We start from the raw sequence: 22,182 nt of genomic DNA, 5'->3' as shown, positions 1-22,182 counted from the left end.
ATGGACTTCTGCAAGGCATTTGACAAGGTTCTGCATGAGAGGTTGGTCAAGAAGGTTCAGTCACTCGGCATTCAAGATGAGGTATTAGACTTTGGCTTTGTGGGAGAAGCCAGAGAGTGGTAGTAGGTGGTTGCCTCTCTGACTGGAGGCTTGTGACTTGTGGTGTGCCGCAGGGATCAGTGCTGGGTTCTTTGTTGTTTGTTATCTATATCAATGATCTGGATGATTGTGTGGTTGACTGGATCAGCAAATTTGCTATTGACACCAAGGTTAGGGGTGTAGTGAACAGTTATTTTGTGTTTTTTTATTTGTAATTAATTTTGATCACTTTGTAGAGATCTGTTTTCACTTTGACATGAAACAGTCTTTTTCTGTTGATCAGTGTCAAAAAAGCCAAATTAAATCCACTGTGATTCAATGTTGTAAAACAATAAAACATGAAAATTTTCAAACAGGGTGAATGCCTTTTATAGACACAGTAGAGAGGGTAAGTGCAGGCAGGCTTTTTCCACTGACGTTGGTTGGGACGACAACCAAAGGTGAAAGGTGACAAGATTATGGGGGAACATGAGGGGAACCCTCTTCACTCGTGGGAGTGAGAGTCGTGAGAGCGTGGAATAAGCCACCAGCACAAGCGGTGCATGCGAGATCGACTTCAACATTTAAGAGAAGTTGGATAGGAACATGGATGGTACGGGTATAGAGGGCAGATCAATGGGAGTAGGCAGCTGAATTGGTTTTGGCATGGACTAGATGGGCCAAAAGGCCTGCTTCTGTGCTTTAGTTCTCTATGGCTCAACTACCTCGAGATTCATACTGTTGCAGGCATTTACAGGGAAATAAAAGAAATACAGTAGAATTTATGAAAACTATACATAAGGACTGACAAGACAACCAATGTGCAAAAGAAGACCAAAAAAACTGAGAACATGAGGTTGCAAGTTGTAGAATCAGTTCAGAGTTGTGGTGAGTGAAATTATCCATGTCAGTTCAGGAGTCTGATGGAACAGAGGTCATTCTTTTAAATAAAGAAATACAATGCTTTTTTAACACAGAAGGCCATTTGGACTGTTGTGTCTAGGTCAACCCTGTGTCACGTCAGTGAAGTGACATCAGAAAAGGGATGAGAAAGGTGACTCAAGCTTTTGAAAGCAAAAACTAGGAGAGAGAAACCGGCATCTCACAATAACCAGAAGATGAAGGTATACTCTGCAACTTCCATGAGAGAGAGAGGGAGCGAGGGAGAGAGGGAGAGGGAGGGAGGGAGGGAGGGAGGGGGAGGGAGAGGGAGGGTGGGGGAGAGGGAGAGGGGGAGAGATAGAGAGAGAGAGAGAGAGAAAGAGAGAGAGAGAGAGAGACTCTGACTGACTGACTGACTGGCATCTCACAATAACCAGAAGATGAAGGTATACTCTGCAGCTTCCATGAGAGAGAGAGGGAGAGAGGGAGAGGGAGAGAGGGAGAGGGAGGGAGGGAGGGAGGGAGGGGGAGGGAGAGAGAGAGAGAGAGAGGGAGAGGGAGTGAGGGGGAGAGGGAGAGGGAGGGAGAGAGGGAGAGGGAGGGAGAGAGGGAGGGAGAGAGGGAGAGAGGGAGAGGGAGGGAGAGAGGGAGAGGGAGGGAGAGAGGGAGAGGGAGAGGGGAGAGAGAGAGAGAAGGAGAGAGGGAGAGGGAGTGAGGGGGAGAGGGAGAGAGGGAGAGGGAGAGGGGAGAGAGAGAGAGAAGGAGAGAGGGAGAGGGAGTGAGGGGGAGAGGGAGGGGGAAGAGATAGAGAGAGAGAGAGAGAGAAAGAGAGAGAGAGACTCTGACTGACTGACTGACTGGCATCTCACAATAACCAGAAGATGAAGGTATACTCTGCAGCTTCCATGGGAGAGAGAGACAGAGAGAGAGAGAGAGAGAGACAGACAGACAGAGACGGAGACAGAGACAGACTGGCATCTCACAATAACCAGTAGATGAAGTTGCACTCTGCAGCTTCCATTACTAAGAGAGAGAGAGACTGGCATCTCATAATAACCAGAAGATGAAGGTATACTCTGCAGCTTCCAGTTCAAGTGAGGGGAACATGACTGAAGGTTCACACCTTCTGAAACATTCGAACTACCAACAGCGACTGAACAGAAATGTTTCCGGCTCAGTTCACTGCACGCACACATCCTTCCTGCATGCTTTGCTTTGAAAAAAAAAGCCCTACACATTGCCAGAATGCTATAATAAGATAAAATAGAAGCAGGATTAAGCCACGTGGCCGCTCAGGTCTGCTCTGCCATTCAATATGATAATGACCGAACTACCCTGAGCTTCAACTCCTCCCCTGTACCACATCCCCACAGCCCTCAATCCCCTCAATCTATCCACCTCCACTTTAAATATTCATAATGTAGAAAAGTACAGAACAAGAACAGACCCTTTGGCCCATGATATAGTGTCAAACTAACTAAACTAGTAACTAACATACATCAAAGTTGCTGGTGAACACAGCAGGCCAAGCAGCATCTATAGGAAGAGGCGCAGTCGACGTTTCAGGCCGAGATCCTTCGTCAGGACTAACTCTGCCTTCAGTTAGTCCTGACGAAGGGTCTCGGCCTGAAACGTCCACTGCGCCTCTTTCTATAGATGCTGCTTGGCCTGCTGCGTTCACCAGCAACTTTGATGTATGTTGCTTCAATTTCCAGCATCTGCAGAATTCCTGTTGTTTGCGTTTAAATAAACTAGTAACTAACCGCCTAATTAATCCCTTCTGTCTACAGAGTATCCATATGCCTCCATTGCCTACCCATTCTTGTGCCAATACTCTTATTAATCCATGCCTCACCCTCTTGTCACCTCCATACCTTGGCTCATAGGAGAATAATAAACTAATATCCATGCCGATAGTACATTCTCTCTCAATAGCACTCACCTTCTGCACGAACTGCTCCACTCTTGTCTGAAGGCCCCAGACTTCAAATTTGACAGTAACGAGTTTATACGAGCACATGATGGGTGAGGGTTCGTCCCTCCAACCCTCCTTCAGAGGACCTCGGCCTGTCTTCACTGAAGCAAAATACCTGAGATCCTGTGTGCACAAGATATTCAGTGACAGGTTAAACCAGGCCCAATTAAAGAACAAGCCACATGTATTCATCGTCAGGTTCAAAATGCATTATACATTCAGTGGCTCCTTAATTAAGTACCTGCTGTAGCTAATAAAGCGGGCAAAGACTGTATTTCTGTATGTTTGTGGACTTCTGCTGCTGTAGTCCGTCAACTTCGAGGTTCGATATATTGTGTGTTCAGAGAACTCAATGCATAAAAGCATGCAGACATGGTCAAGGGGTTCTGTTGGAACTCAGCAGGTCAGGCAGCATCCGTGGAAATAATCAGTCAACGTTTCAGGCTGGAACCCTTCGTCAGGTTCCGGCCCAAAACGTTGACTGATCGTTTCCAGGGATGCTGCCCTACCTGCTGAGTTCTACCATTGTGTTGTGACTGTTGCTTTGACCCCAGCATCTGCAGAGTATTTTGTGTTTAAGGGGTTCTGTTGTTTGGGGAAGAAATGTGATCTAAGTGCTTTTGAACATGGAATGATTGTTGCTGCCAGATTGTGGGGCGGGGGGGATGGTTTAAGTAGCTGAGATTTTCATGCACAACAGTCTCTAGAATTTACTAAGAATGGTGCGAAAAGCAAAATTCAGTCCAGTGAGCAGCAGTTCTGTGGGTGAATACGGCTTGTTAATGAGACCGGTCAGAGAGATCACTGTTTCAAACTGACAGCAAGGTAACAGTGATTCAAACAACCACACATTACAACAGGAGCGTGCAGAGGAGATTCTCAGAATGTACATCATGTCAAACCTTGAAGTGGATAGACCACAGCAGCAGAAGATCATGAACATACACTCAGTGGCCACTTTATTAGGTACAAGACATACCCCTGTCTCTGTCCAGCAAACAGGTGGAGGGACTCACCTCTGAACTCTTGTAGTAACGGTCTGGGATTTCATCGTAGGCAATGTCTAGAAAACACACCTCGTGATCCATGTGGTTTTTGTCAGAGTCAAAAATCTATAGAGATGAGAGGGGAAAGAGTGAGTGTCTGAATAGGCTCACCACGGCCCCAACACACCATTCTGAAACCTGTTCTCTGATGAGCTTAGAGGCAGCTCTCATCTTTTTCAACACAAGGGCAAAGCCACTAATAAGTTTTGATGGTGTCGTCACCGGCTGAAAGGAGTATGTTGATAACTGGTTTGTCACCAATGTGGTCACGAGAAACCTGCAAACAGGGCAGAGTTACGCTAGTATGAATCCAGTCAAAATTGAGAAGGGTATTTGAAACTATGATGGAGTTAAGACAGAGAAGCAGTTTCCATTGGTGCTGGGATTAGATGCAGACGGCATAGGTGAAGATGATTGGTCAAAGGACTGTAAGTGATGTGAGGAAAACCAGTTTTTCTTCAGCAAATGGTCCCGGTATGGAATGCGCAGCTGCAGGGTAGGCGGAGAGGCCAAATCGAATGTCGCATTATAATGTAGCTGGGCTTTTTAAGGCACTGGTCAAGCTGCACTTTGAGTACTGTGAGCAGTTTTGAGCCCCTTATCTAAGGAAGGGCATGCTGGCATTAGAGAGGGTCCAGAGAAGGTTCATGAGATTGGTCCTGGGAATGAGGTGCGTTTGATGGCTCTGGATCTGTACTAGCTGGAGATTAGAGCAGTTGGGAGGGGGGGTGGTGGTGGTTTCATTGAAACCTACTGAATATTGGGAGTCCTAGATAGAGTGGATGTGGGGAGGATGTTTCCTACAATAGGGGAGTCTACTAACAAAGGGAAAAGCCTCAGAATACAAGGATGTTCCTTTAGAACAGCGATGAAGAGGAATTTCATTAGCCAGAGGGTGGTGAATCTGTGGAATTCATTGCCACATTTGGCTGTGGAGGCCAAGTCATTGAGTATAGTTAAAGCAGAGGTTGATATATTCTTGATGAGCAAGGGCGTCAAAGGTTACAGGGAGAAGGCAGTAAAATGGGGTTGAGAGGAATAATAAATCAGCCATGATGGAATGGCAGCACAGACTTGATGGGCTGAATGGCTAAATTCTGCTCCTAAGCTTATGGTCTTCAGGAGGGAACTTGTTAAATATTTGAAAGGAACAAAAAAAATGCAGGGTGTTGAGAAGAGGGTAAGGGAGTGAAATGTTCTGGTATAGCCTTCTTGTATACTGTTACCTTTCCATGACTTAAGTTCAACAGTAAGTAAAAGATGGGCTATTGCCCTCAGTCAGGAGTGTTCCTAGCTCCAGAGATGAGTGGAGTCACCTTGAGAGGTTGACACCCTTTTCTGTGGCGACTGGTTGGTTATCCAAGCAAAGTAAATTGTAAGCAGTATCTAGCTCTGGACTGCAGTAGATAGGAGAGCAAGGGGAAGGGATGGGTTGGTAAACTCATGGAGGGGGGGCCTAGGGATGATGGCAGATGGGGGGGGGTTGTGCACTCTGCAGGAGGGTAGATCTTGAGCAGCTCAACTGCTTTCACATTAGTGGCTTCAAGATTTGACATCTCTGGAACTGAGTAACCAAGGAGGTTCCAACACCTTAATCTTCTCCCCACCTCCTCCGCCAGCATCTCTGCCCCACTGCCCTGGAAGGGGCAGACAATAAGTATCCGCCAGCACTCTTTTCCAGTCAGGCTGTCTCTGGGTGAAATCCAGCAAATATGGCTAAGTCAGGATTCCCTGGTTGTCTTGGTGCCAGAAAGTGCATCAGGCCCAGGGGACCCAGCTACAGATGAGGCCCAGAGAGCAAAGCCTTTGTCCTCTGAAACTCAGGGACCCTGGAACTTTACAGAAGAATACAGACACAACATGTGCGGGCTGAGCAGGACAAGTGCACACAAACTGAGAGTATATCCACATAGCTCCAGTATGGTTTAACCCAGGGATCTGTGCAAGGACTCACGTTATCATTGCATCCATTGTTGTTCTCGTATTTGGTCTCAATGTAAATGGAGAATTTTGGCAGAAAGGAGCACTGGTGTAAAAAGAAGAGAAAAGGATTAAGTCAGCACTTGGCTCTCTCTCACAATGCAAAAGAAAGTAAACCTCACTGCTGTCCCATCCCATTATTTACCTCATTGTGCGATTTTGCTGTGTAAAAAAATAGCTACTGTACAAATTCCATTGGCTGCAAAGAATTTGGGATGCACCAAGATTGTAAAAGGTGCTACATTAATGCAAATTCATTTCTTTTTTTTCTGCAGATTGTCTCAAAATGTAAGGCAAATGACAGACAAAAGCATGCTCCTTCCAGATTCAATGGATCCCCACTATAAATTACAAGTTAGACTGGTACTCGATGGCTGCCATTGGTGTGATGGGCTGAAGGGCCTGTTTCCATGCTGTATGATTCTATGACTCTCTGTAACATACTAATACTCTGACAACCTTCCTCTGGTAGCCACTGACAAGAAGGTCTCCACCATGTATCCATCAAACGTAAGGCATTCACGAAGTTATTCAGAACTTTTAAGTTCAACCGCTTTTGCATACACAAAGCCTTTGACATTGTCAGTGATCCCTCCCATCCATCCCACAATCTCTTTGACCACCCCCGCCACCCATCAGGCAGGAGGTACCATTAGGGCAAGAACCATTGGGATGGGAAACAGCTTCTTCCCCCAGGCTGTGAGACAACTGAACTCCCTGCTACCACCCAGGTCCCATCACTTATGAAGTGCCAGTAGCGTTTACTCTTTGATTTGTGCTGTAAATACACTTTATGCTAAATGTCAATCTTCTGCAATACATTTTTTTGTTTGTTAATTTATTTGTAGTAAAGTAATGCTACTCTATATATGTTGTGAGTTACACTATAATGCAAAAGTTTTAGGCACATGTAAAAAAATACTGTGAAGTGAAGATGCTTTCCAAAATAATGAAATGAAAAGTTTCTAAGCATAAAAATATACTATGAAGAGCATTAAACAGTAACAAACTAAACCAATAATCGGTGTGACCATCCTTTGCCTTCAAAACTGCATTAATTCTCTAAGGTACACTGTCGTGCAGTTTTATAAAAACAAAATCAGCTGATAGGTTGTTCTTGGAGAACTTGCCACAGTTCTTCTGCAGACTTTGGCTGTCTCGTTTCTGCCTCTCCAGGTAATCCCAGACAGCCTTGATGATGTTGAGATCAGGGCTCAGTGGAGGCCAGACCATCTGAAACAATGTAAAAAATCTAGCGTGCCTAAGACTTTTGCCCAGGACTGTATATGTACTGGGTTGTGCACCTTGGTACAGAGAAACGTTGTTTTGTTTGGGAGTATACATGTGTACATTTGAATGACAATAAACTTGAACTTGAACTTGATGGAACTGGTAAAATGCACGCAAACACACTGGAAAGAAAGAAGGAACCCACACCTCTTGCTGCTCCACTGACTTTCACGAAAGCATCTTGAAACCTAACTCATTTTGTTTCAGTTCAATGGTTTGGAAATGATGAATACTGGACATAACCGTGAAACTAGAGGCAAGCCATTCAGGAGAGAAATCGTGTTTCAGGGTAAAGACAGTCAAACCCTGGATGGGGAGCATGCCCTCGACCACTGGCACACAGTAACTGCAGTACTTACTATCTACAGTACTCACTGTAGTTGCGAGGTTAGTCCAACACCACCTTCCCAAATACACTAGCAGGCATTTGGCAACAACACAACTAATAGTTTATGATCCAAGTCTTGCACAATCCTGCCTTAGAAACAGGATCATATTAGACTTGAACGGCGTAGTAACGTAGCAACTACTACAAAACGTGACTGCACCAGCTGTGAGATCAGGGTTTGATTCCGACCGCTGTTGGTAAGGAGTTTGTATGTTATCTGTGTGGCCACTTGGGTTTCCATCACATTCTCTGGTTCCCTCCCACATTCCAAAGACCTGTGGTTAGCAATAGCACGTTATGGGCATGCTATGTTGGCACTGGAAGCATGGCAACACTTGCCCATCACAATCCTCCATTTCATTTGACACAAATGACGCATTTCATTATGTTTCAATGCACATGTGACAAATAAAGCTAATCTTTAAATCTTAAAAACGAAATCAAATTGCTGGTCTTTCACTGTTGACTGATCCAAATCCTGGAACTCCAGGTCAGGAACATTGGAGATATACTTTCACCAGTTAAAGAAAGGGGTACACCACCTACTCAAGCACAACAAGGGACAGGGAATAATGACTGACCTTGCCAGTGATACAGTACCCTAACAATGAATAAATAATACTGATTAACAAATACATTTCTAACATTAAGGAGGTATCAGGATGGCTGGTCAAAAGCTTGGTCGTAGCCATAAACTGGGGTTGTATAGTGGTGTAGTAGTTAGTGTAACATTTTACAGCACCAGCAATCTGGGTCCTATTCCTGCCGCGGCCTTTAAGGAGTTTGTACGTTCTCTTCGTGATTGCTTGGGCTTGTTCCAGTATTCTAGTTTCCTCCCACATTCCAAAAGCATATGGGTTAACTATGGGTCATGCGGGCTCTTTGGAAACCATCCTGTATCTCTAAATAAATCAAAGTAAAATAATTCAGAAAATGTGTAGCTCAGGCGGTTGACGGTTGGGTTGAGTTGTTCTGCAACCTTGGCAATTTACTTTTCGTCACCACACAAGAAGATATCATCACTGCACTGTTAACTGCTGAATGCTTGGCCTTTACATACTTAACGATCAGCTGATTGGTCATCATTACGGAAACTCAACTGTGAAGCATTCGGAGGACACACCACAATTAACAGCGCACTGACGATGTCTCCTCGTATGGTGACGAAACGTTTGCAAGTAAATGGTCAAGACTGGAGAACAACTCAACCCAATCAAAAGTAAAAATAAATAAAATTTTAAGCAGCATTTTAAGCAAAGGGAGCGGTAGAGATGCAAGGAGGCAAATGCAGTTATGTCACACTGTATTACAAACGATCAGGGGTCCCCAACCTTTTTTGCACCGCTGACTGTTTTAATATTGACAATATTCTCGTGGACCAGCTGACGGGGGTGGGGTGGGGGGGCGGTGTTCAAGTAGGGTTGCCAACTTTCTCACTCCCAAATAAGGGACAAAAGTAGCAGTCAAATATGGGACACATGTGTTTACCCTGAGAAAGACTACCATGACCATGAAGCTTTGTGCAGGCACCTGTTTGTGCATGCGTGTACGTGCCGATTTTTTTTCTACAAATCGGTTTTGGTTTAATCTTCCCGATTCTGTTAAGTGAAACTACACAGTACATACATTATTTCTACTTTATATAGGCTGTGTATTTATCATATCATTCCTGCTTTTATTATATGTTAGTGTTATTTGAGGTTTTATGTATTATTTGGTATGATTTGGTAGGTTATTTTTTGGGTCTGGGAACGCGCAAAAATTTTTCCCATATAAATTAATGGTAATTGTTCTTCGCTTTACACCATTTCGGCCTATGTTATGAACAGTTTCATAGGAACGCTCTACCTTAGCGGGGAAAATACGGGACAAGGGCGGTCCCATATGGGACAAACCAATTTAGCCCAATATATGGGATGTCCCGGCTAATACGGGACAGTTGGCAACCGTATGTTCAAGTTTAACAGTGCGTGACAAGGAATGAGGAAAGGTGCAGCTGACTCATATCGTTTCATATCGCCAAATCGTATCGTTTCCTCGCGGCCCGGTAGCAAACGCTTTGCAGCCCGGTACCATTCCGCGTCCCAGTGGTTGGGGACCACTGTATTAGATAACAAGACTTTGACATTTAAATCTTATGATTTGCAAGCTGATTTATCTCCCCTTGATATATAGCTTCAATGACTTTATCCTGAAGGCAGATTAACTGGCTGACCGATTAAGAGGAACAGTATTTTAATACTGTGCCGATGATTTCCCAATTCCTGGATGCACAGCAGCGAGGGAAGAAGATAGCTCGATGTATGGTCAAGATCCCCAAGTGTACAACCAAGGTCTGATATAAATGATGTAGCATTCTCCGAACTATGGGCACTAGGGACTGATTTCTCATTTTTTAATGACTCTGAGAAGCTTAACAAAAGGAGAGCTCTCTAATTAAAGTGCAGACAAGGTTCAGGAACCCAGGCTGTACCTTTCAATCAGGATGTCTCCATGGCAACCGCAACACTCTGCTTGCTGAGTAACTCCCTGTATGGCTGCCAAAGCCACTATATTTCACAGAATGATTTGTCCCATTGTTAGCCATGTGCGAATTCTGTTAATTAAAAGTTGTGACTGTTGGATCCAAATGCAATTTATCTCAGCAGTCTCGGGGAAACTCAAGGCAACTGTGGCTGGGATTTGATAGATACTGGAATAAACCACAAATCAATACAAGCCAATTGATTTCATTTGTTCTTCTCCCCAATAAATGGAATTGAGACCATATTTCCTTTCTAATCAGAAATCAGAATCAGGTTTATTATCACTGGCATGTGACGTGACGTGAAATTTGTTAACTCAGAGCAGCAGTTCAATGCAATACATAATCTAGCAGAGAGAGGAAAAAAAAACAATAATAAATAAACAAGTAAATCAATTACGTATATTGAATAGATTTAAAATAAGTCATAGTCATATTTTATTGATCCCGGGGAAAATTGGTTAAATTGGTTAAATAATGTACAAAAACAGAAATACTGTATATTAAAAAAAGTGAGGTAGTGTCCAAAGCTTCAATGTCCATTTAGGAATTGGATGACAGAGGGGAAGAAGCTGTTCCTGAATCACTGAGTGTGTGCCTCCAGGTTTCTGCATCTCCTACCTGATGGTAACAGTGAGAAAAGGGCATGCCCTGGGTGCTGGAGGTCCTTAATAATGGACGCTGCCTTTCTCGGACACCGCTCCCTAAAGATGTCCTGGGTAATTTGTAGGCTAGTGCCCAAGATGGAGCTGACTAGATTTACAACCTTCTGCAGCTTCTTTCGGCCCTGTGCAGTAGCCCATCCATACCAGACAGTGATGCAGCCTGTCAGAATGCTCTCCACAGTATATCTTTCTCAATTAAATGATCCCAATCACTCAATGATGCCATCAAGGACATACGGACATACAGAAAGGTTCCGGAAAAAGGCCGGTAATATCATCAAGAATCCCACCCACCTGCTTATGGACTGTTTGTCCCACTCCCATCAGGGAAGAGGCTACACAGCATCCACGCTGGGACCATTTGACTCAAAAATAGTTACTTCCCCCAAGCCATTAGGCAGAACAACACCTCCACCCACTAACCCACCTCAGCACCACTACGTCCTTATCACTTGGTGTCACTTCACATATATATAATCAGTCTGTATATAATGGTCACTTGTACATTTGTTTTATAGGAGTCTTTTTATATTTATTGTGGGATTGAATCTGAAAAGTAGCCCCAAAAATGACAGTTTTCTCTCAGAGAGATCCAGAGTGATTCTCCTCAGGTTTTCTCAGCTTCTCTAAGGAGAAAGGACCAGCTTCTGTCAGCACACAAACAGGGCTGGCATCTCTAATCCAGGATCAGTGCTAACCTCGGCTGCTGTCAGTGTGGAGTTTACACATGAGACTCCGGTCTCCTCTCACATCCCAAAGGTTGGTAGGTGAACTGGCTTCTGTAGTGTGGTGGTGAGTGATATAATCTGGGGGCAGTGACGAGAATGCTGATAAAACGGGTAAAAATAGTGAGCTGGTGCTGATTTGAAGGGCCAAATAGCCTCTTTTTTGTTTAACCACATAAGGGAAATGAAATGGTGGGCCAGCCAGCCTGCTTCTGAGCTGTATCAGGTCATGAGCTCACTTGTAACAGCTCTATCCCTGACCTGTCTTCTGAATGCAAGGATTAGCTAAGGGCAGCCCCATCTGTTCTCCAGTGAAGTGCTGAATTAAGAGGAATATGAGGAGTATAAGGTGGGACCAGTGTAGGATTAGTGTAAATGGGTGGTTGATGGTCAGTGCACCAAAGAAATTCAAGGCCAATTTATACTTCTGCGTCAAATGTACGCCGTAGATACCGCGTACCCTACGCCATAGGGTGACGTACACCTTCCCAAAAATGTAACTCATGCGTCGCGGCGACGCAGACCGCAACAACTGTGATTGGTCTGCTTGGTAGCATCGCATTTCCGGTTGCTTTTCTCTGCCATGTCTGCACACTGATGCGAAATAAATAGTTTGGAGACGATGAACCAAGTCATCAAATCTACCTGCCGACATCCGAAAATATTTGAAATGCATTTCCTCGTCCATGTCTCTCACGAAGAAACTCAACACAGTGGCATAGAAACCCCACCGCCAACTAGCGTTTTGGCAGTGAATTGCAAAGCGACGCAGACACAACCATGCATGTTCGCTACAGCGTAGCCCGTACGCACAAGTATAAATCAGCCTTCAGGCTTCACCAAACTCAACCTTTGCGTAAGAACTGGAAAGAGAACCAATTTACCAAGTCAGTAAAAGCCAAGTCTCAACATCAACGTATGTAAGATTTTTTTTATGACTTCTTCTAAAGTTCTCTCTTTTCTCAAAGTGCGAAGCTCAAATTAAATTTATTATCCATGTATCTGTTACTCTGAGATTTATTTTCTTGCAGCCATTCATGAGGAAACATCGAAATACAATAGAGTCATTGAGAAACTACACACAAAGACTGACAAGCAACCAATGTGCAGAAGACAACAAACTGTGCAAATAAAAATCAATAAATAATACTGAGAACGTGAGTTGTAGAGTCTTTGCAAGTGAGTCTCTCAGTTCAGGATCAAATGGTGTGGAGACAGTTTAGAGTTGTGTTAAGTGAAGTTATCCACATCAGTTCATGAGCCTGATGGTTGTAGGGTAATAACTATTCCTGGATCTAGTGGTGGAGGTGGAAAATGATTATTCAATGGTCATCTTACACTGGACAGCTGGTAGAGGAACCTGAGGGAACCAGGCGACTTAACTTTAGCAGTGTGCCTTGACAGTACCGACTCCAGAGTACGTGGGGTGGCTCCTCTGCTGAGTCTTTGTTTGACAAAATATATGATGGCTCCTCCATCTCCATCTCCACTACATCTCAATGTGGAGCAGTCACTGAGATGCCAGCCATCTCTCACCAAGAACACATGCAGTTATTTTTTTACAGTGAAGCTGTGAACTGCACTTTCCATCAGAGACAAGGACTGAATCCCTTGAAGCATCTTACAGTATGGCATTAGTAAACAAGAAGGTGATAATACTTTAGCCATTACAGGTAGTTCACCTTCTTTCAATGTGCTAAATTATCCCCACAGCATGTATAGTACTGTGCAAATCTTAAGCACATATCATCTATAGCTAGGGTGCCCAACCTCTTTGCAGAGGACTGTGGTTAATTTTATGTAATGCACTGTACTGCTGTTGCCACAAAAAAAAAACAACTTTCACTACACGTGAGTGATGATAAACCTGATTCTGATATGGATCTCTATTGTGGACTGAGAGCGGGAAGGGGGCAGGGAGAGGGAAATCGTGGTTGGGAAGAGGGGAAGGGAGAGGAGGGCATGGGAAGCACTAGAGAGACAATTTGTAATGATCAATAAACCAATTGCCAGGTATCATATGGCCTTGCCTGGTGTCTCAGGGCTGGGTGTGTCTGCACCCCACCCCCACCCCTGCCCCGGCACTCTTTCTCTGCAATCACACTCCACTTTTGCCATTCCCAACATCCTTTGCTCCCACCAGATTTACAGACTCGCTCTCCGCTCCATGTTGACAAATACAGTACTGTGCAAAAGCCTTAGGCACTCTAGCTATATATATATACCTAAGACTTTTGCACAGTACAGTTTACATATATTTTCTTCATCCCTTTGCAGAACCTCATCTGAATTATTCTGATTCTCTACAAGGGTAAAGGCAAATGTTTATGCTAGTTAATTCTTTACTCAGTTTTGTTCCTATTACTAACTGCCCTGCCAAGTAATTCAAAACCATTGATCTTACGAAAGACATTAGAACCTCAGTAAAGTGGTTAACCCTTGAAGCCGGAGTGTGAACCATTGATTCTGACACATGAAGTTGAATCTTAACTTGTTAGCTGAGGAATTTAAATTCTAAGAATGAAATAAATTTCGGACTTTGATGGTAAGGATGACACTATGGTGGGTTTTTTTTTCCACTTGTGAAACCCAATTGATTCACTAAACTCTTTGCAGCAAGGAAGATAGCTGATCTTATCTGGTTTGGACTGAATGTAACTGCAGGTTCATTCTAAGCTCCCTTTTCAGCTCAGGGTCAATGATCGCTGATATTGTCAGCAACTTCCACATCTGGCAAACAAATCAGCAAGGCATGGTACAGTGGTACAGCCGGTAGAGCAGCTGCAGCTGCACACCCCCAGCAAGCCCGGTTCAATCCTGAGCACCAGTGCTCTCTGTGTGGAATCTGCACGCACTCCTTGAGCTGAAGCTGGATCACTGGGTCTACGGGATGGTAGCTGCACCACTCTGGTAACTATTGGGAAGTGGACAGGGATGACCATGTAGCTGCACAGTTAGATCAAAAGTGGAGCACTTTATTTCTGTTGTCATCTTGGTGTACTGTTGTTTAGCGACCAGAAATTTCCCAAGAATCGGCAGAGCAACAGGGAGAGAACTGAGTGGTACAAAGATTCAATGCCTGATGGTGCAAGGGAAAACAGGTACAGATGGGCTACTCGCCCCATCCTTCATCCAATTAAAACATGGGGAGTGGCGGTGACACAGCCTTCAGCTCTCAAAGGTTCAACAAAGACTTCAACTATCATGTAATCAGCCATTCAAGTCTTCTACCTCATATTTTCAACAGTGTTTTGTTCTCTGTCCTTTCCTGCCAATTCCAGGTGGTTGTCTCCTCTTCATAGACCATCTCTCGACCTCCCTTTGTTAAACGACCAGCATTTACCACTTCCTTTCAGTCAGCACCACACCTCCGACAATGGCCGTTCCCTGACCTCCATTCTCTAACAGACCTTCCCTTTTATTTTCATGCTTTCCATGCAATTCAAACGTTGTTTCATTTCTAACATTTCCCAATTCTGATGAACGTTCCTCATCACTGAGTCGTACAACCCATCACCAGTCACCAACCCTCCATTTGCACTGGTTACATTTTATTTTCCCCAAAATTCCCATCAACTCCCCCAAAAATCATCAGTCTGAAACACACCATAAACACTATCTGAGCTGAGCAATTCCAGCATTTCCTGTTTTTATTTTAGATAAATTCTATTATTTTCCTTCTGAATCCCCACCTAATAGTAGCAACCTCAGCTCTACTTACACACAAGAGAGACTGAACTGGTTAAAACCATTCAGCCCAATTTCTACAACACTGTCAATGTTCTGTGGTTTCATCTAGAACAACCTGTACATTGTCTGCAAACAAATTAACCTTCACTAAATTAATGAATGCAATTCCAAGTACTGATTGATCCTGAAGGAATAGATTGCAACAATATATATACATTCATTGCAAACACAACTGGGAAATAATTGTTAAAAAAAATAACAGATGATACATTTTTGTTCATAAGTTTTCAATTGAGTATTTCCTAAATCCTTGAATTTTTTTTTTGTAATTGTGAAGTTTTACAAGGAGTGTTACGTAGTAATAAGATTTCAAAATGAATCTTGGGCTAGGAGCCTTGAATGAATTGACCACTATCTATGATGCGAAGTGTTCAGAATCAGGTTTATTATCACCGGCATGTGACGTGAAATTTATTAACTTAGCAGCAGCAGTTCAATGCAATACATAATCTAGCAGAGAGAAAAAAATTAAATTAAAATAATAATAATAAATAAACAAGTACGAGAGGTGATTGGTAAGTTCGTGGCCTAAGATAGAAGGAGGCAATTTTAGAAAACCTAGCACGTTTATTTTTCAACGTAGTCCCCTCCTACATTTGCACACTTAGTCCAGCAGTCGTGGAGCATACGGATCTTGGACCTCCGGGAAGCGGCCACAGCAGGGGTGATTGATAAGTTTGTGGCCTAAGGCAGAAGGAGATGAGTTATAAAGCTGCCGTTACATGCACATGCAGTTCAACGCTTCGAGTGTTTATGCAGAAAGTTTGAAGCTAATAACTCATCTCCTTCTACCTTAGGCCACAAACTTATCAATCACCCCTCGTAAATCAATTATGTATATTGAATGGATTTTTAAAAAACTTGCAAAAACAGAAATACTGTATATTAAAAAAAAAGTGAGGTAGTATCCAAAAATTCAATGTTCATTTAGGAATCGGATGGCAGAGGAGAAGAAGCTGTTCCTGAATCACTGAGTGTGTGCCTTCAGGCTTCTGTATCTCCTACCTGATGGTAACAGTGAGAAAAGGGCATGCCCTGGGTGCTGGAGGTCCCTAATAATGGACGCTGCCTTTCTGAGACACTGCTCCCTGAAGATGTCCTGGGTACTTTGTAGGCTAGTGCCCAAGATGGAGCTGACTAGGTTTACAACCTTCTGCAGCTTCTTTCGGTCCTGTGCAGTAGCCTCTCCATACCAGACAGTGATGCAGCCTGTCAGAATGCTCTCCATGGTACAACTATAGAAGTTTTTGAGTGTATTTGTTGACATGCCAAATCGCTTCAAACTCCTTCAGGGTGGTTTTTGAAGTATTTCATGCAAGAGGCTGCAAGAGTGTGTTCTGTAATAAATGCTTGGGTTTATTTAGAATGAATTTCGATGATCATCTCTTTCATATCAGAGTTTCCAATTGGCTGAAAGTGTTGCCGCAGGCAGACAGCATCCATCATCAGGGATCCCCACCACCCAGGACACGCTCTCTTCTTGCTGCTGCCATCAAGAAAAAGGTATAGGAGTCTCAGGACCCAGGCCACCAGGTTCAGAAACAGTTATTACCCCTCAACCATCACGCTCTTGAACCAGAGGGGTTTACCTCACTCAACTTCACTTGCCGCATCATTGAAATGTTCCCACAACCTATGGGCTCGCTTTCAAGGACTCTTCATCTCATGTTCCTGATATTTTTTTTCTTTTGTACTTGCACAAACTGTTGTCTTTTTGCATATTGTCTGTTTGTCCTGTTGTTTGTGGTCTTTCATCGATCCTATTGTGTTTATTGGATTTACTGTGTATGCCCGCAAGAAGATGAGTCCCAGGGTTGTATATGGTGAAATATATGCACTTTGATAACACACTTACTTTCAACCTTGAATATTGAAAGAGATGAAACTGCAAATGATATACACTACATAATTAAGATCCGGTCTCACTGGGGGAAATGCAAGCACTGTGCTCGGCAGAATCAGAGGTATGATTAACAAGAGGCATAAATGAGATTGATATCTCAGGCTCAAAGGAAAAGTCCGTTATAAATTAGGAAACTCTTTGTGATGATTGCCATTTCTGATGGGGATTTAAAGAGATAAGAAGGAAAGCTGTAGATGCGTTTCAGGTCAGCACAGCAGTTAATGCATCGCTTCACAGTGCCAGCTAATCAGGGTTCAATTCCCGCCACTGTCTATAACAAGGTTACACACTCTTCATGTGATCACATGTTTCTTCAGTTTTCTGCTGCTTCCTTCCACATTCCAGACACGAATAGGTTAGGGTTAGTAAGTTCTGGGTATACTATGTTAGCGCCAGAAACCTGACAACTCTTGCGGGCTACCACAGCATAACCCTCGGACTGTGTTTCAATGCATATCACTGTGTTTTGATGTTTCAATGCACATGTGGCAAATAAAGCTAATCTTTAATCTTTAAGTTATTGTTGGGCATTCAATGAATACTGTACACTCAATCACAGTGTTTATCACTATATCATCATTTTATGCAAGGGCAATTCCTATCTTCCCGAATGGCAAGATGCCCTTGTGATATGGGAAACAGGGCACTGTGGTACAAATTTTTTGGAAATAATTATATAACAGATCTACTAATCCATGTGACAACACAATGGAATCTATTTATCTATGTGTACATAGAATAAACTGATGCATGACACTAATACTTTTGGTAAACATCTGTGATCACATTTCAGTAAAATGGCCATAGTCAAGTCCTAGTGTAACTAGAATGACAGATGCCACATAGACTACTCAGAAGAACCTTTTACAACATTTGGTTGCAGTCTAAATTTTGTAGCCCATAAGATCATAAGACTTAGGAGCAGAATTAGGCCATTTGGACCATCAATTTTAATAGCCATTTGATCATGGCTAATTTATTATCCTTCTCAACCCAAATCTCCAGCCTTCTCCTTGTAACCTTTGACATCCTTACTAATCAACAACCTATCAACCTCTGCCTTAAATATACACAATGACAGCCATCTGTGGCAGTGAATTCCACAGGTTCAACACCCTCTAGCTAAAGAAATTCCTCCTCATCTCTCCTCTAAAGAGACATCCTTGTATTCTGAGGCTGTGCGTTCTGGCTCTAGACTCTCCTAATATAGGAAATGTCCTCTACTTTCAATATTCTATAGGTTTCGATGAGATCCCCTCTCATTCTTCTAAACTCCAGCCCAGCATACGTTACACAGTGGTGCTTACATTACTTCTTTCACTGAACAAATGAATTTCAATGATACAGACTGTGGGGGAGGTGATATTAAAGTGCACAGCAAGCTGCAGAATAGCTTTGAGAACCAAGATCACAATTACACCATACTTTCTAGGTATCACCCTCCAAGAGGACCACAACCTTGTCATAGGGCTTGCAGGCTTGCATGCCTTAATGATCTGGAGAGCTACATTGACTGCAGCCAGGGCCTTGTGTTCTGGCTCTTGGTAGGGTCAACCATGCCAATAGGTTCTCAGGGTTTACCTCAGGAATAACAACCCTGACTGATCAAAAATAATTGTTACAGAAACAGCAACGCAGAATCCTTCTTTACAGAGATGGAGGACCTTCATTGCTGCCCTAAACATAAGAAATAGGAGCAGGAATAGGCCATCTGGCCCATCGAACCTGCTCCGCCATTCAATAAGATCATGGCTGATCTGGCCATGGACTCATCTCCACCTACTTGCCTTTCCTCCATAACCTTTAATTCCCCTACTATGCAAAAATCTATGCAACCTTGTCTTAAATATATTTACTGAGGTAGCCTCCACTGCTTCATTGGGCAGAGAATTCCACAGATTTACCACCCTCTGGGAAAAGCAGTTCCTCCTCATCTCCATCCTAAATCTACTCCCCTGAACCTTGAGGCTATGTCCCCAGTGGTGTAATGGACAGTAAGTAAGTTAGTTCCAGGCAGCATGCTAGGAAAATTACCATGAAAATCACTACATCATCATTTGCTTAATCAAACAGCAGCTTCAAATCAAATAAAAGACAATCAAAAGCACTAAAGCTCTGCCATCCAACCATGGTTGTTTGTGCCCTGACATCACATCTGTTGATTTCAATGGACCCAAATTTAAGGAGTGCAATACATAGATCAAGGTCAAGGATCAACTTTATTCACCATATACACTAACTGACCACTTTACTGTGGTACCTAGCATGCTCTTCAAGGTTTGACATATTGTGCATTCAGAGTTGCTCTTCTAAACACCACTGCTGTAATGTGTGGTTATTTGAAATACTGTCACCTTCCTGTCAGCGTGAATCAGTCTGGCCATTCTCCTCTGACCTCCCTCATTAACAAGCTGTTTGCACCCACAGAACCACTCCCTGGATGTTTTTTTTTATCTCTCATACCATTCTCTGTAATTGCTAGAGACCGTTGCGTGTTAAAACCTCAGGAGATCAGCCGTTTCTGAGAGACACAAACCACCCTGCCTGGCACCAACAACCACTCCACGGTCAAAGTTATTTAGGTCACATTTCTTTCCCCATTTTGCTTTTGACTGAACTACAGCTGAACCTCTTGACCACGTCTGCATGCTTTTATGTATTGAGTTGCTACCACATGATCAGAATATTAGATAGGAATATTTGCATTAATGAACAGGTGTACAGGTGTACCCAGTAAAGTGGCCGCTAAGTGTACTAGGAATTGCTGTGGTGTGTGGGTCGGGGCAAGACATACAAATAAAAAATTCAATGATTATTAAAAATAAATAATTATATAAAAAATACAGTTAGAGATTAATATATAGATATGGAATAAAATGTGCATGAATACATGAATACTCAGAATCTGTGGAATTCATTGCCACAAACGGCTGTGGAGGCCAAGTCACTGGGTATATTTAAAGTGGAGGTTGATAAGTTCTTGATTACCAAGGGAGTTAAAGGAGAAAGCTGGAGAATGGGGCTGAAAGGATAATAAACCAGCCATGATCGAATGGCTAGCAGAATCAATGGGCTGAGTGGCCCACCTCTGTTATTATGTCTTATGGGGTCCAAAATTTAGATTGAAACCAAACACTGTAATTATTTAATATGTCACTTTGTCACGTGTCACGGATTTCTGCAGCAGTCTTTATACAAGGCGATTTGCGCAATAAAGGCAGTCTTCAGAAGACAAATGCTGAAACCCAGTATTCCACACACCGATGTAATGAAGATTAGTTGGCTCATTGAATTCCTCATAGCACAGAATGAAAGAGCACTGGATGAGATTATTTAGTCCATTAGATCTGAGCTGGGAGAGGATGGTGCATGGTTTTATCCATGAAGTCTACTCAACAACAAGTTTCACGATCAAGAGAAAATCTGCTGATGCTGGAAATCAAAGTAATACACACAAAATGCTGGAGGAACTCAGCAGGCCAGGCAGCATCTATGGAAAAGAGTAAAGAATTAAAGAATTCTTCCTTTCCAGTCCTGATGAAGGGTCTCGGCCAGAAGCGTCGACTCCTGCATTTTGTATGTGTTACTCAAGAACAAGTTTGTTGTTTTCGGTCAGAATAATACTGAACTGCCAGGACAGTTTTTGTTCCCAATGCAATGATGGGACACCAAAATTAAGAAACTGAAATCAGCATCAAACTTTGAAAACAAGTACTAAATGACAAGCTTGCATGCTCCTGGAGGAGGAATTTCTTTAGGCAGAGGGTGGTGAATCTGTGGAATTCATTGCTATAGACAGTTGTGGAGGCCAAGACATTGGGTGTATTTAAAATGGAGATTGATAGGTTCTTGATTAGTGAAGGTGTTAAAGGTAACAGGGTGAAGGCAGGAGAATGAGGTTGAGACGGATAACAAACCACCCAGGATGGAATGGTAGGGCAGACTTGATGGGCCAAATGGCTCCTATGTCTTCTGGTCTAAGTTTTACACTGTACTTTGGTACATGTGACAATAATAAACAAATATCAGCTCATGTATGAAGGCAGAGATAGTTGTCAATGAATCTGTCTTCTAAATACAAGTTTCAGTTAGAACCTATACTGTTATGTCCTAAGAAGCAAAGATTCATTGTTTCCCTTCACCAGTTTTTTCATAAAGATAACTTATGAAAAAAAACACATCATACTTCTATTTTTAATTGTATGTTAGCTTGGAATTGTTTCCTCTGTAGTAATTTCCTTAACATTTTAATCTATATCATCACAGATAATCACTCAGTGTAATTGCATTAACAGAATGTGATTGTTAATCTAATTATAGAGACTGGCTATTTCTTAATTTGTGATATGGCATTAACTGTCGTTTACTATTGCCTCTAAAACAGCAAAAAGGAGATTTGTAGCAGCTTAGCTCTATTCACAGTGGCAGAGAGCTTTACTCAGCTGACGTATTCCAAACAGAAACAGAGGACAGAGAGAGGGAACAGCAGGAGGAAAAGGATGGGCAAGGGGAGGAGCAGAAGGGAAGGATGCACAAAATGCAGGAGGAACTCAGCAGGTCAGGCAGCACCTATGGAGGGAAATAAACAGTCGGGTTTCAGGCCGAGACCCCTCATTAAGACTGGAAGTGGGAGGGAGCCAGAATCAGGTGGTTAGGAAGCATTACCGATGCAAACGAGTGAGGAGGCATTGCAAGTGGAGGAGGGAAAAGAGCAAGGTCAATTGGATATGAAGAGCTCAACGACTGCATGTAGGTAGGATGGTAAGTCCCAGGGGCATGCGCACAGCGATGGCAAGTGTTGAGCACCTTCACTCCATCCACATCAAGCAGGAACAAGCTTTGACCCCTGCCATCAGGCAGAAGGTACCGTACTACTAGGAGAACAGTTAGGATGGGAAACAGCTTTCTCCCCCAGGCTGTAAGACTACTGAACTCCCTGCCACCAACATGCCCTTGGTCCACAACATCCTTTCTAG

The 22,182-nt window shown here is 43.1% G+C and overlaps 1 protein-coding gene across 1 annotated transcript in view; it reads right to left on the bottom strand.

Annotated features, from left to right (window-relative positions):
• The window catches only part of LOC134352092 (septin-9-like), a 585,694-nt gene extending 579,658 nt beyond the window's left edge, over positions 1-6,036 (bottom strand). Inside the window, exons 1-3 of the mRNA XM_063059263.1 lie at positions 5,936-6,036; positions 3,952-4,047; positions 2,903-3,058 (exon numbers count right to left, since the gene is read on the bottom strand). Of these exons, the coding sequence (XP_062915333.1) occupies positions 2,903-3,058; positions 3,952-4,023 (228 nt within the window). The 5' untranslated portion in view covers positions 4,024-4,047; positions 5,936-6,036. The remainder of the gene's footprint in view (positions 1-2,902; positions 3,059-3,951; positions 4,048-5,935) is intronic.
• Between the last annotated feature and the right edge of the window lie 16,146 nt (positions 6,037-22,182).

The sequence above is a fragment of the Mobula hypostoma genome, chromosome 9 (assembly GCF_963921235.1).
Source record: "Mobula hypostoma chromosome 9, sMobHyp1.1, whole genome shotgun sequence".
Classification (NCBI taxonomy): domain Eukaryota; kingdom Metazoa; phylum Chordata; class Chondrichthyes; order Myliobatiformes; family Myliobatidae; genus Mobula; species Mobula hypostoma.
Note: the sequence above shows the minus strand (reverse complement) of the source record. Positions and strands in the feature narration are given on the sequence as shown.